General features: G+C 55.5%; 1 protein-coding gene and 1 long non-coding RNA gene across 5 annotated transcripts in view; one reads left to right on the forward strand and one right to left on the reverse strand.

The window, feature by feature from the left end:
* Nucleotides 1-13,683, reverse strand: part of PRDM16 (PR/SET domain 16) — a 323,088-nt gene that overhangs the window by 34,498 nt on the left and 274,907 nt on the right. For all 4 annotated transcript variants that reach the window (XM_033844705.2, XM_073797183.1, XM_033844695.2 and 1 more), the window contains exon 5: nucleotides 4,789-4,891. In XM_033844705.2, the coding sequence (XP_033700596.1) occupies nucleotides 4,789-4,891 (103 nt within the window). The remainder of the gene's footprint in view (nucleotides 1-4,788; nucleotides 4,892-13,683) is intronic.
* Nucleotides 6,494-13,054, forward strand: LOC141277295 (uncharacterized). The gene is made up of 2 exons (XR_012328410.1): nucleotides 6,494-6,805; nucleotides 12,731-13,054. It is a non-coding gene; the product is annotated as an uncharacterized lncRNA (long non-coding RNA).

Consider the following 13,683-nt stretch of genomic DNA (forward strand, 5'->3'; position numbering starts at 1 on the left):
GGGGGACACTCCTGTGGGATTCATCTCTGAGATGACCCCGGGCCTTGGATGAAGCCCTTGGACACACACAGAGGCAGCTGTCACCTTCCCTGGGTGACAGGGGAGAGCTGCGGGGAGGAGAGGAGCCCAGGGGACGCGTGTGTGTGGGGGGGCAGGCCAGGCGGGCCCAGCGCTGGTCAGACACAGCCGAGTCCCAGCGTCCTGGCCTGCTCGCCGGCAGGAGGCTGCGGTCAAGAAAGTGCTTGAACAAGGAGGGGAAAAGCCAGCTCGTGCTCAGAGTCTGGGGAGCCCAGTTACAACCCCCAGCCCTGCTCTGCACGCGGGGACCTGAGCTGGACTCGGGGCTTAGAAGGCTCTGCCCCCACCCAGTATCCCAGAAAGGCCGTCCCTGGACCTGCCCCTGACACGTGCTGAGCCACAGAACAGACTGGAAGGAGGCAAGAGGGCCAGCCGGTCCTCAGCAACCACGGAAGCCCAGGACGGAGGGCGGCCGCGTCAGTGACCCTCGAGCCAGTGTTTGCGAACAAGGCCAGCAGGACCCCGGCGTCCCCACCAGCGGGCAGCCCCACTGGGCAGAAGGACTAGGAGGCGGTGGGCTAAGTCAGAAAAGATTCTAAAACGAGGCCCACTGAGGCCCCGGGCCGGTCCCCGGGTGCTGGGGTGGAGCCCCAAACACAGTCCCGGGAGGGGGCCGGTGGGAAAGGAGGACGCACATCACCAACTAGTCACCTGGCAAGTCTGCGAGAGCTGCCTCTAAAACAGCAGGGAGCCTGAACGCTGCTTTCAGGGAAATGGCCGCTGTGACGTGGAGGCGGGGACCCTCCACGTGGCAGGCTCCACCCTGGGAACTTTATACGGTGTCCCCTCCCCCGAGCTCCGCATCCGTCCGCATGCTTTGTCACTGGTAAATGGAGGAGGCCGGGGGAGGCTGCCTGGCTCCCCCCGGGGCACCCAGAGGGGAGGTGGCAGAGCTGTGTTCGTGGAGCCGTCGCTCTGCTGGGTGCCCGGGGCAGGCGGTTGAGTCCCAGCTTCCCGCTGAGGGTATAAGAAAGGCACCCATGTGGCGTGCGTGTGGGCACGCACTGTCATCCACCCGCCCCCGCAGGCCTTCCCTGTCCTTAGGAACGTGGATTCCTTTCCACTGGGTCTGAGTACCAAGAACACCATTTTAGAACAGAACCGGATGCAGAGACCCCGCAAAACTGCTCTCGTGGGCTTGTTCGGACTTCCTGGGCCGGAATGAGGCTGAGGGGGGCCCCCTCCCACCAGCATCAAGATGAAGTTAGAAATGCCAGTTTGTATCTTACTCTTTCTGGACCCACCTAAGAACAGTCACCAAAGTTGAAATTTGCAAACAAAGACAAGAAGAAGGGCCAGCCCCACCCGTTCATAGCCCCGCCCACCCATAGCCCCACCCACCCATAGCCCCACCCATCCATAGCACTGACCAACTTATGTTTCCAGTTTGGATCTGGACTTTGGATTTACAATGAAAATTCAGCCTGTTTCTCACTCTGAAGGCATTTGAGGGCGTCCTGGAGGCAGTGGAACCAGCCGTGGAGGGCACCCTCTCCTCCATTGCCCTCATCCTATCACCAGCCCAAGTTTGCTCCTGTCCAAGGACAGAGCCGAGGACAGGACACGCCCAAGTCTCGCTCACCTGTGCCATGGTGTGGACAGATGTCCCAACGACTTCCACGCAGGTGAAGTTGACATTGAATACACACCCAGGGCAAGCTGGACAGGGCAAGAAGGATGTGCCCAGTCCACGTGGTTTTCACTTTCCCGGCATAAGCAACTCCATTTTAAAGAAATACTAGAGTATGTTACACTCTGGTTACATTATGTTTATTGTGTTGCATTGCTGTATTATATTATATTATGCCTATCTCATGCTTTACACCCAATACAATGCAGCCTCTTGATCTTTTTTGGAGAGGGGGGAAACGTTAATAAATTTGAGCCTTTCTCAAAAGAAAGGCATATTTGAAAGGAAATGATTTTCTTTATTTTCTCCCAAGGGCAAGAAGTTCTCCTGAAAGAGAAATCTTTCCCCTCTCCATTGAAAGAGTAAAAACAAAATAAGAAGTCCCTGGAACTAATGAATCTGAAAGTGGCTTCCCTCGGCTCTGAATCACTTGCAGGTAAATGGGAACTGAATTTCTTTACAAAGGGGCAGCTTTGAAAGAGCATTGCCAGTCCCAGGTCTGCAGGACTGGGGCTGTTTCCCCCAGCGAACTGGCAAAGCGGCCCCCACCCCCATTTCTTCCATGATACCTGGACGTTGTCCTGGCAGAGCCCCTGCCCCCAACAAGAGCACGCAGAACTGTGATTCAGAACTGAAGTCTCTTCATCTAAATCTGGGGAGGCCGTGGACCGGGGCTGAAGCTCTGTCTTCTACCCAAACCAAAGTAAACCAAGGCCATGGCGGCCTGATGTTCTGTTTGTCAAGTCTCAGCCTCACGTCTATCTGAAGTTCTATCAGCAACTTTTCAAGGCAAAGCAGGAATGTAGCAGGAAAATACATCAGTGCCTAATGGCTTCAGGGAGCCCAGGGGGACACAATTATGTGGCATCTGCATGCTAAGCTACCAGACTGGAGGCTCAAAAGCCCTCAAGAGCGCACTCCAAATTCCTGCCGCGATAAGGGGCCGCTGCATTTAGCTGGGGCTGGGATAAAAGATTTTTTATGATAATTATCTTAGTCAGGAACATTTTTACATTCTCTTTCTGTGTGATTCAGAGTTAACTGGGTGCAGGGGGGTGCGGGGGGGTGCGGGGGGGACTGTTGAGAGGTGAAGGACTGATCTTGACAGCAAAGGGTATAGAGAGTCAAATATTTGATGTGGGACTATTATGTGCCGAAAGCAATTAGCCCACAAACGTCTGGTAAATTATTAGGAAAATGTAGACCCAGGTTATTGAAGATCGGGCGTTGGAAGGGGGACAGGAATCAAGGTTTTTAAAACCTTTTGGAAGAAAGACATGTCATCATACAAACGAAACCCCACCACCGGGCGCACTCCTTGGGTTAGGCAGATTCATCTCTCTGCCTTCTTGTGCATTATCTAAGATTCACAGGTCTTTTCAACAATTATTTTAAGTAAAGTGAGACCACCCCTCTGCTACCCAGAGCTCAGCCATTCTTTTCTCCATGGCCTAATTAAAACCAAAGTCTAGAGGAGAGCATGCGTAGGGCCGCCTTGCAGAATTGTCCTTCTGTGGAGACAGCCTTTGGAGCAACTCACGGGCACACGGTGCTGCCCCACGAAGGTGGGCCACACTCGGGACCACAGAGGTCGCTCTGCTTCCTGCTAATTCCAACGCCCAGCTCCCTGGCCCAGCCAAGCGCACCCCCGGGCCTTGACATTGGAGCAGTTCCTTAGAGAAACTTGCAGTAAGTGGCATTAATCATTAACCCCTGGAGTGTTTGGAGGGGAGGGGAAGAAAGACAGGAAGGGAAAGACCAACCTCCCCCCTTTCTCTAGCAGGAATGGAATCCTGAGCTCCGGAGATGGCCAGAAGGAGAGGCTGCCTGTCTGCTCATTGCTGGGGTCTCATTCAAAGAAGAGACACGGTCTACTCAGCAGCTGCGCTTAGGGAGTTAACGGACCAGCTGGTACTCCGCTGCCAACGCAGCGTCCTCCAACCGGACTTTTCCTCAGCGGCTTAAAAACGATTCCAGAATCCCAAGGCTTAGCAATGTGGATGAAGGAAAAGAAATCTGGATTTCAGAAATCCGAGCTTATACGAGACTGTGATTTTCTCAAGCGTCCTCTGAGATGTGCCTGAGCATGGATGAACAAGGAAGGGAAGTATGTCTACTGGACAAACGCCAAGTGACCAACCGAGAGGAAAGGACATTTGGGACGCTTCCCGCAGTCCTGCTGAAAGAGCTCAGTGGCCACCGTACCACCAAGGAGCCCGCCGAAGCCCTAAATTCTCCCTCTCACCACACAAATTTTCCCTTAACCTGTCTCTGGGACTCTTTGCTTTTAACTGCAGATGGGCGTTACTTTCAAAGACATTTATGGCATCAGTGCCCTCTCTTAAATGAGACCGAAACTTTCCCCTGGCACAGACTCTGGAGGCAAAGGTTTCCAAGCCGCAAAATGGTTTTGTTTGTTTTTAAGTCATGTAGAGAACAGGCAATGCTGCTGCTGCTAATACTAATTATGCAGTTTTTTAAAAAATCGCCTAGGACTCTACCGCTGCAGAGCTGTAACCTAGGACTCTACCGCTGCAGAGCTGTAACCTAGGACTCTACCGCTACAGAGCTGTAACCTAGGACTCTACCGCTGCAGAGCTGTAACCTAGGACTCTACCGCTGCAGAGCTGTAACCTAGGACTCTACCGCTACAGAGCTGTAACCTAGGACTCTACCGCTGCAGAGCTGTAACCTAGGACTCTACCGCTACAGAGCTGTAACCTAGGACTCTACCGCTGCAGAGCTGTAACCTAGGACTCTACCGCTGCAGAGCTGTAACCTAGGACTCTACCGCTACAGAGCTGTAACCTAGGACTCTACCACTGCAGAGCTGTAAGGCGGCAGGACACCCATCCACACGCACTGTCTGAAGTCGTCTCGAATTCAGGGTGTGGCCCATGTAACCCAAGGAAGGAGAAAGCAAAGCGCTTAGGTTGAGAAGTTGTTAGGAAGAGGCTGGTTCTCTCATTTGGGGTCCGGGTGGTGGGCCTTGGGCAGCAGCCGGGGGGACCCCCGGCCCCTGTCACGTGGCCCGAAGTGATGGGAGCTCCAGGCCTCTGCTCCTGTGGGTGGGGGCTTACCATCCAGGCTGGGGGGCACCGTCCCCAGGGAGTACGAGCCTTCTTTCACGTGGACCAGTAGCTCTTCTCCTGGCTCAATGTCCTTAATGACTTTATAATAAATCTATGACGGAGAAACCAGGGAGAAAGCGTCAGCATTGGTGGCCTTGCTGCTTTAAAGCCCATCGCGCACACCCAGCCCGCACGCCACTGACACTGCTCCCTGGGGGGGCTGGCCCGCTGGCCACTTGACCTGCCTTCTAATTGCTCTAAGAGGTTCCCCTTTGGAACTTGACAGAAACACGCAGAAGGACTAGAGTCTATTTTTAACTTGTTTGACCCAGACTTTGGATATTGATAAAAGGGGTGCAAAAGGAAATAGGTGAGGATTAGCTCCAAAGTTCCCAAGCAGGGCGGGTCCTAGAGGGAAATATTAGGAAAAGTGGATCTTTTCATCAGGAGTGGAGCCTGGGCTGATTCCCGGGTTCCTTTTGTCAGTATGTATGTAAGACACCCTTTGCCGTCTGGGGGCGGGGTGGGGTCTTCAGGGGGCTCGAGAGTGAATTTGGATGTTTATGAAGGTGACTATGAACACAGACGGAGGCCCGATCAGCAGGTGTGAGTCTCAGGTGCGTGTGGACGCCACCTGTGCCTGCCGCAAGCTCGGTGCCAGCGGCCGTTGGCGGTCTGAGATGGGGGACACCTCTGAAAACAGAGATGGGTCGGGTGGGGCTCAGGGTAGAGTCTGCAGCCTGGAGCAAGCTCTGAGGGACGTCCAGCCTCAGTACTCCGAGCAGCCCCCGTACCCTGCCAAGGTGTCCCCTGAAAAAAACACCGTCTGCATGGGAGGTGGCAGCCACGATCTGGAGAACCCCAGCAACTCAGAAGGGCAGCACGACAGGGCCCATCGGGGATGGAGCCCAGGGACCATCGGGGATGGAGCCCAGGGACCAGGCTTCAACAGCCTGGGGGGCTTTGGGAGAGGATGGGGCCTTCCTTGCCTTTCCAGACCCTACCTGGGAGCCCCGTCCCTCCCTGGGGAGCAGGGACACAGCTCCCCTGCATGGGGGCGCCCACTCCTCACGTGAGCAGGGCTGACGCCAGGAGCCCTGCCTCTTAAATGGAGGCGGCAGGGTGTATTACTCTCAGGCCAGTCCACTTCCTAGCATGCTGGCACGTGGTGGTTGGGTCTTTCTTCAGATACCAGTAACCAAGGAGCTTCCAGGAGCCCGAAAGCTCGGCCGCAGGACTGGCTGGGGGGCCAGAGAAGGACCCGAGACGAAGTCCCTCTGCCCTGGGAGACCTGGGGGCTGAGGCTTCTCCAGGCCATTTCCATCCGAGGTCCCACAGCACCACCCTCCCCATGGAGGACATGGCGGTTAGGTGTCAGGCCAGGCTTCCCAGAAGCAGCTGGCCTGGTTGTGGCCCCAGGGACTGAGCCGGGCACCGGCCTGCCGGTCTTCCTCCCCCCGCCCCCGGGTCCCGCCCTGGGGAAACATCTGGAAGGCTGAGCTTCCTCATCTCTGGTGGGGCCCCTTTCCCCCTTTCCCCCCTCTCCCCAGGCCAAGTCCAGCTTGGACGCCCTCACAGCCAGTCTCGACTAACTGCAGAATGACACCAATGTGCTCTCAAAGGGACAGCAGAGCCACACTGCGTCCCCAAACGCCCAGCCGAACACTTGGGACTGCGGAACTGCACCCAGTGGAAGAGTATGCGCATGCGCAGATGGCTTACCAATGTGCAGCGTTCCTTTCCCTGCGCTCGTTAGGAATTTCATTTCGCAACTATTCCCTGGCACGTCGCTAAAATAATGATGAGATTTTGAAAATGGAGACTAGAAACTGTACCATATTACCTTCTGTAATTAAATCAATTGTTATTAAGCTGCCAGTTTTGTATTATTTTACCTAAAAATTACACAGTGGCTGAATCATTGTTTTAAAAAATCAGACTCGAGTCACTGTATTTTAAAATCGGACCCAGAGTGAACCCCACGTTTCAACAAAGCTCGGAGGAGCCCCTGCGCCATCCCGGGGAGGTGAGTCAGGTTTTATTAATACACGGGAACAATCGCACTTTCATCCCGGCGGCGGAGAGTGAGCGCATCCAGCAAGTGCAGGCTTAATGCGCCCGCGGGCCGCTGAGTTCCCGCGCGCAGGCTGGGGCGGGCCCGGCGGCGCGGTGTCTTCTCGAGGGTCCCCGTTAGAGGGCAATGTGGACCCGTTAGAGGGCAATGTGGACCCGCCCGCAGCATCTTTCCCGGCCGCGCCGCCCCCCACCCCGCGCCAGCCCTCTAGCGCCAGGGACGCGCGAGACCGGCGGCGCTCTCAGACCCGGTCCCGGCTCTGCGGCGGCCGCATCCTCCCGCGGCCGGATGCTGGGCTCGTGCTCCAGCCGGGCTGCCGGGGCTGGCGCGGCCCGCCTCCCTCCTCCGCCTCCCCCTCCGACCCCCTCTGTGGGCCACCCAGCCTTCCAGGACCCCCACCCCACCCCACCTCTCCGAGGGCCCTCGGACCCCCGGAACCCCGCCCACCCCTCACTGGGAGGCTGCCCGGGTCCCCTCCCCCCCACCCCTCCCAGCTCTGAGGGCTGCACTACCTCCTGCCCCCTCTTCCAACGCCCCACCCCGCTCCGACCTCCTCGGAGGCCGCCTGGCCTCGGGGGGGAACCGACCCTCCCCAGTCGCCGCCGGAGGGTCTAGCGCCCTGGCCGTGGGATGCAGTTTTGTGCGCAGTGGGCACCCCCGCCCCGGCCTGGGACCCTCGGGGCAGCCCGGGCGCCTAGCAGGGGCCGCCTCGACTTTGAACCGCAGTCGGAATTAAGCGCTGTTAGCGCTGATCGCAGAGCCTGGGGCGGGGCTGGGGGCGGTGGGCGTCGGCGTCCCCGACCTGCCTCCACCTTGAGGACGGGGCGCGGCGGCGAACCGGAGACCACTCGAACTTTCCCAAGCTCAGCCGGTCCGCCTTTGCCAAGGGCGCCCGGGGGCGCGGGCCGCCCTGGTCCACACGAAGGCCGCGTTCGCAGTGGCACCGAGGTCTTATCAGCCAGACGCGCAGAGAAAGACCCGGTTCCTGGTCTGCGGGGTCGGGTGCCTTCCCGGGACAAAGGCCGGGCTTAGGTGGGACTGAGGCCTGGGCAGTCTCCTGGCTTACAGGGCACAATTACAAATTGCGCATTGACTGCACCGGCAGGCCCCTTCCGTTCGAGACCCGTAATAAATTATTATTGCAACCCCTTAAACATTCCTGAAGTCGGTTTATAACCTGCCTTTCATTGTATGCCCCTCCGTGGGTCATATTCAGACCCCAGGGCCAAGTGGGCATCACGGACGGGCTGAGTCCTAAGGCTTTGCACAAGAGGGAAGACAGAAGCCTGTTCTCCAGGGAAGAAGGAGCCCTGGCCTCGGATGCCCTTTCGTTCCCAGGCTCAGCGCAGACCTGCCTTTGTCGGCATCTGAGTACCCAGGCCTGTCTCTAACAGCAGCAGCCCTGACACTGTTTAAACTCGCCTCAGTCCTTGGACTGTGTAGCAAGGCAGAGCTGGAATTTTCTCTCTGGTTTCAGGATCTGAGGGCGGGGGCCGTGGGGGGGGGGAACCCACAGCAACAGCTGAGTTTACTAGCGCCAATAAATGTCTGCTCTAAACGGCTTTAAAAAATAACAATGCCAAACAGACCTGATCCCAAGTTAAGACCTTGTTCAGCATTTCAGTTCTCTTTGGAACAGCGAGACCTGATTGAACACGGGCGGGCGACACCAGCAAGGGGGCCTCGGGATTCTAACTGTATTTACCCTGACCCGGCCTAGTTTCTTCCCCTGTTACAATCTCTAGACACAAAGAGACAGCTTCTTGTAGGTGAACGGAGCTGGGAAAAATAAGTGGCCACGTTCTCAGCAAAAGACGGAGAAACTGCCTGAGGAAAGTTGGGTTTCTTACGGGCCACATTCAGCGAGACCCAGCCTTTTAAGAAAATGAACATCATTTTCTTTTCCCCCAGCAACATTCTTTAAGACAGAGAAATATTTCAAATTGATGATGGCTGACACTTTGGGATATTTTCTCCTTAGAGTTCCTTAAGTTTGTTTCTGTTTTTAATCCCAAGTCAGTTTCACAAGGATAGGTACTATTTTCAAACATGAAGACTTACGTTCCACGATTTTTATTCCTCCTTAATCTTAGAATTTTAAAATTTGAATAGGTGAACAGCTCCATCCAACCTACACTGGGTAGAAATGACTAGACTGCAGACTTCCAGCCTGTAGGTTGAATTCAGGCCAAAGCCATGCTCTCCCCTCCCTGGAGCAAACGGTTTTCTTAAAAAACATGAAAGTGATAAGTGAACTGGACCATGTTTCCCCACTGCCCCCCCCCCCGCCACCCCCGACCAGTTTGAGAAATTTTAAAGGCATATTTGAGTAAAATAGGTGAAATTTCTTTCACAGTGCCTATCTTAAAAAAAAAATGAAACCTCTCTCCATCCTGGATTTCAGAATTCACTTGTGCTTCAATTCGTGAAGGCTTTCGGCGTGGTGCACAAGGGGCTTTTCACGAAAGAGAAGCACACAGCGAGGGGAATTTGCATTGCTCTAAGATCTTGATGAAAAGCAAATTCACCCAGTGGCCAGTCTGCCTTCGGAGAGGGGAGGCTGGTCTGAGGGGGATCCCTGGGCATTTCTGGTCTCTCAGGATCCCCAGTGGTGAGGTGGGTCCTAGCGCCGCCTCATTGCTTCAAGACCTTTGGAATTGTCACCGTGTTTCTTCATTACTTGCTGTCCCCAGACGTGGACCATCTCTCTCCGGGAAAGCTGGTGGACGCTGGAGTCCTGAGGCCGGTGGAGGGGTTGAGCGTTTGGGGTTTAAGGAACAGCCCAGGTGATGCTCCCGGATGAAGCAGGGAAGCAAGCGTTCGGGGCTGCCGAGGGTCTGGGCAGGTGTCTATTTCCCTTTGCCTTCACTGTGGGAACCTTTCCCTGGCCGTTTCAGAGCCGGGTAGGAGCAAGGGGACGGCCAGCCACTCTGGGTGCGCTCGGCGCCACCCGCAGGCTCCAGGGACGAGCAGACGGTCCTTTCCTTAGGCCGAGAGAGGGGAGAAAGCTTGTCATCTTTGGGATTCGCCGCTTTCCTCTCTTCCCAAGTGTGGCTGAAGCAGCGTGTGCCTAAACCTTTACTTTTTGCTGTTCTATATTCTGCCACCTTCCCAGCAGCTCAACATTGAGAAACATCGCTCTGTATCTCTTCTTAGTTGTACAGTTTGTACCTGGATGTTACAATTATATTTGTTATCTATGAATTATTATATTTATATATAATATAAAAATATATAGTATCCAGTTTGTACCTAGATTTCATTTTAATGTATATGTATATAGTATAAATTATTGGTCACAGTTAGAGTGTCGTCATTATTCTTAACTGCCTTCTTCTAATAAGGTATCCCACTTAATTAAGAAGAAAACAGTATAAATTCTGGTAAATGATGATAGCCAGGATCGTGAATGGATGCCTTGCCCTTTGCCCCAAAGGGGGTCAGTTTGCTCCAAGGAGTAAAATCCAACAGCTTTCTGACTCAGAACAAATTTGCTGTATTTTTTAAGTCTTTTGTCAATTGGTTAAGAAGCACTAAAATGAATTCCCCATCCTTCTCATTTTCAAACGGAAAATTGTATCTAATTGTTTGGAAGCTACCATTTAAACCGGCCCATCCATTTACGATCTTTAATTAAAAAGAAACTGTGGAGGGAGTGATGGGCTGTCCGGCAACAGGGCAGAGCAGGGCGGTGGACGTCGCCTGCCTGTCGTGGAAAATCCTAGCCCTGGCGGATCGCGCGCCCTGACGTGGGGGTAGGCAGTGGGGGAGGGGAGGTGGTCCACACCGGAGCAGAGGAAATGAAAGCAAAAGCAAATGCCGTGAGCTTTGGCCCGGGAACACCAGGTTCTCATTAGAAACAAGTGTTGGCTCTCAAAGACGGGGTGCTGCGTGGCTATCCGCTGGCTCATCTGCTAATGAAATTCCTTTGTTCAACACACTCTGCGAAGGAGATTAGCCTTTGTCTGCTTCCACTTTGGGGAGACTCGGCCCCTCTCCTCAGGCTGATCCCCTCACTTGCCCTCGGAAGCTGCTGTCAGTGGTGGGTTTTCCTCATGCCCGGCCAGCTCCGGCCGTGGGGGTGCAGCGCGGGCCTCGCAGCCCCTCCGAGGTGTGCTGGGGGCTCCGACCCCCAAGTCGCGCTCCCCAACACGTGTGTGTGTGACCCTGGCATCATGTGGTACCATCTTCAGCCCCACCGGCCACCTGAGCCCCGGCCACCGCCATCCTTGCCCTGCTGCGGCAACGTGGGAACGGGAGAGGGAGCCGGGCCGCGCACTGGCCTCCTCCTGCCTTTGCTTCCTCGGGTGGGCACTTTATTTCCAAGCTCTCGTTTTCTTTCTTACCATTAAAACAAATCCAAGAACAGGCCCTGTCTGTGTCTTCTGAAACATCTCAAACCAACTTGTTTGCTCAGAATCGTGGGAGAAAGAACCAGCAGGGGGGATCTGAGGGTCTCACGTTTTCCAGAAAGAAAAGTGGGGGTTGGAGGCTGCTGGGGCAACGGTCGCGCCTCCAGCGTGAACCGAGCCTCCCGTGGGCTCCTTGCCTTCTCTTCCTGCTAAGCTGGGAAAGTAAATCAAAGCACCCCAGGCTCTACAGCTACGGTCTGGCCACCCCCAAACCCCAGAGGACGCCGTGCTCCGCCACAGCTGTCTGCTGTGGGTGTTTCGTTCCCAGCACCTGGGCCGCCCTAAAGCTGTGTGGCCTCAGGACCGCCTGTGGGTTCTATGCAGTAGCAAACCACAAGTCACCTTTAGGTGATGCGCTGGGTGCAGGGGGACATTCATGGCCCCCCTGGCCTTTGCTGCCTGGGGCTCGCCCCTCCAGAGCTGCACAGAGGAGGGCTGAGGCTGTGCTGAAGCTGGTGCCCAAGAAGCAGGAGTGACGGGCCGGTCACCTCTCCCCGAGGGCCGCTGGGGCAGGGACCGCTTCGAGCCAGGGCTCCAAGAGGGGCACAGATGAGGACCTGGAGGAGGGGCCCTGAGCACGGCCCTGCAGTCCCACGGCTGGGCGGGGGGCACGTGGTCAGTGGCCTGAGCGGCTCCGGGGAGAACGAGGCCCGACCAGATGGAAGGAGGCCATCCTGGGGGGCTGCACTGCCCAGTGCCTGGGCTCCCCGAGCGCCCACGATGCAGCTGGAGGGCTGCCAGCTGCTCAGAACCTCACGGGGCACGGGGGGTACGTCTGTCCTCACGGCCCGTCTGGCCACCGGCAAAGGCCGTGCGGGGCTGAGGGGTGTGAGACCCCCTGACCTCAGCTCGCCGCCCCACGTGGGTCTCTCCGGAGGACTCGGGACCATCCAGGGGGCCCGTCCAGAGCTGCCTCAAATCCCCTGGCCGCTGTGGCTTCTGGAACATTCTCTGTAAGACACCCTCTCCTGCCTGGTCTCCTTTGTCCTCTGGACACTGGGGCTCATGGTTACGAACTTCAAGTCAGTGCTCTTCTGACGGAAGTCACCTCTCTACAGAACACCATCTGGAAACACTGTTCCCAGAAGCCGTCTTTATGGATCTGAGATCTGCAACCCGGTTCCTTCCCTGTGTCTGTGCTGCGTTGGAGGAGGTGGTGTGTGTGTGTGTGTGTGTGTGTGTGTGTGTGTGTGTGTGTGTGTGTGTGTGTGTGTGTGTGTGTGTGGTGGGGAGCAGAGAGAGAGAAAGGGAAATTGTTCACTTAAGTGTGTTTGTGTGTTTGTATGAGTGTGTGTCGTCGGCGGGGGGGGGGGGGGGGGAGGGGGAGTTCCCTAAGTGGCAGGAAATGCGGGTGGAAACTCTTGGGATTATGGAAATCTGAGAAACCCCATTAATATCGTGTAATGTTTCCTTCTCAAAGAGAGGCCTGTCTTCAAAAATCTTTGTTTTATTATTAATATTTCAGGGGCGTTTTGATCCCAGCTCTACACAGGATCAAGCCGGTCGCTTTGCGGCACGCTGAGTTGCCAGCGCTCGGGACTGGGGAACGGAAGGAAAGACTTTCTGCTGGGCTGCGTGGCCATCCGAGAGAGCACGTCAGGCTCTGAGAGACTGTCTACAAAATAGTTCGAAATCTAGCATACTCCTTTCAAAACTATATTTCTAAAATTCACTTCATTCAAACCAACAAATACTGAGAATCTGTGTGTATTTCAGAGCAGTTTTCCTGTTACTATTAGAGTTTAAAATTGTGTTATTTCTCAAAGGAAAATACATCCCTCAAATTGCCCACCTTCCTTTGAGATCTGAGATGCGGCCGCCCCCCCCCACCCCACCCCTTGGCTCCTGTTTTCCTGGTGTTTGGAGGCCCCTGCCATGCCGTTAAGTTTGGAGATGGGGACGTTGACGGGAATCCCGGTTGCCCCGTGCCAGCAGGAATCACCCACCATGGTCCCAGGAGGCAGGGCAGAGGGTCCTCTCTCCCTTGGAGGATGCAGGGTTTGAAAGGCCCTGGGTGGAGAAATTTTACTGCTTCCGGCCATTTCAGTTTTTTTATAGATTTATTTATTTTTATTTATTTTTGGCTGCGTCAGGTCTTCGTTGCTCCGCGCGGGCTTCCTCTAGTTACAGCGAACGGGGGCTACTCTTCATCGCGGCGGCTTCCTTGTTGCGGAGCATGGGCTCTAGGCGCACGGGCTTCAGTAGTTGTGGCATGCGGGCTCAGTTGTTGTGGCTCGCAGGCTCTAGAGCGTGGGCTCAGTAGTTGTGGCGCACGGGCCTAGTTGCTCCACGGCATGTGGGATCTTCCCGGACCAGGGCTCGAACCCGTGTTCCCTGCACTAGCAGGCGGATTCTTAACCACTGCGCCACCAGGGAAGTCCCCAGGCCATTTCATTGTTGTTTTGCTTAAATAGGCAC

Source organism: Tursiops truncatus, chromosome 1, assembly GCF_011762595.2.
Source record: "Tursiops truncatus isolate mTurTru1 chromosome 1, mTurTru1.mat.Y, whole genome shotgun sequence".
Classification (NCBI taxonomy): Eukaryota; Metazoa; Chordata; class Mammalia; order Artiodactyla; family Delphinidae; genus Tursiops; species Tursiops truncatus.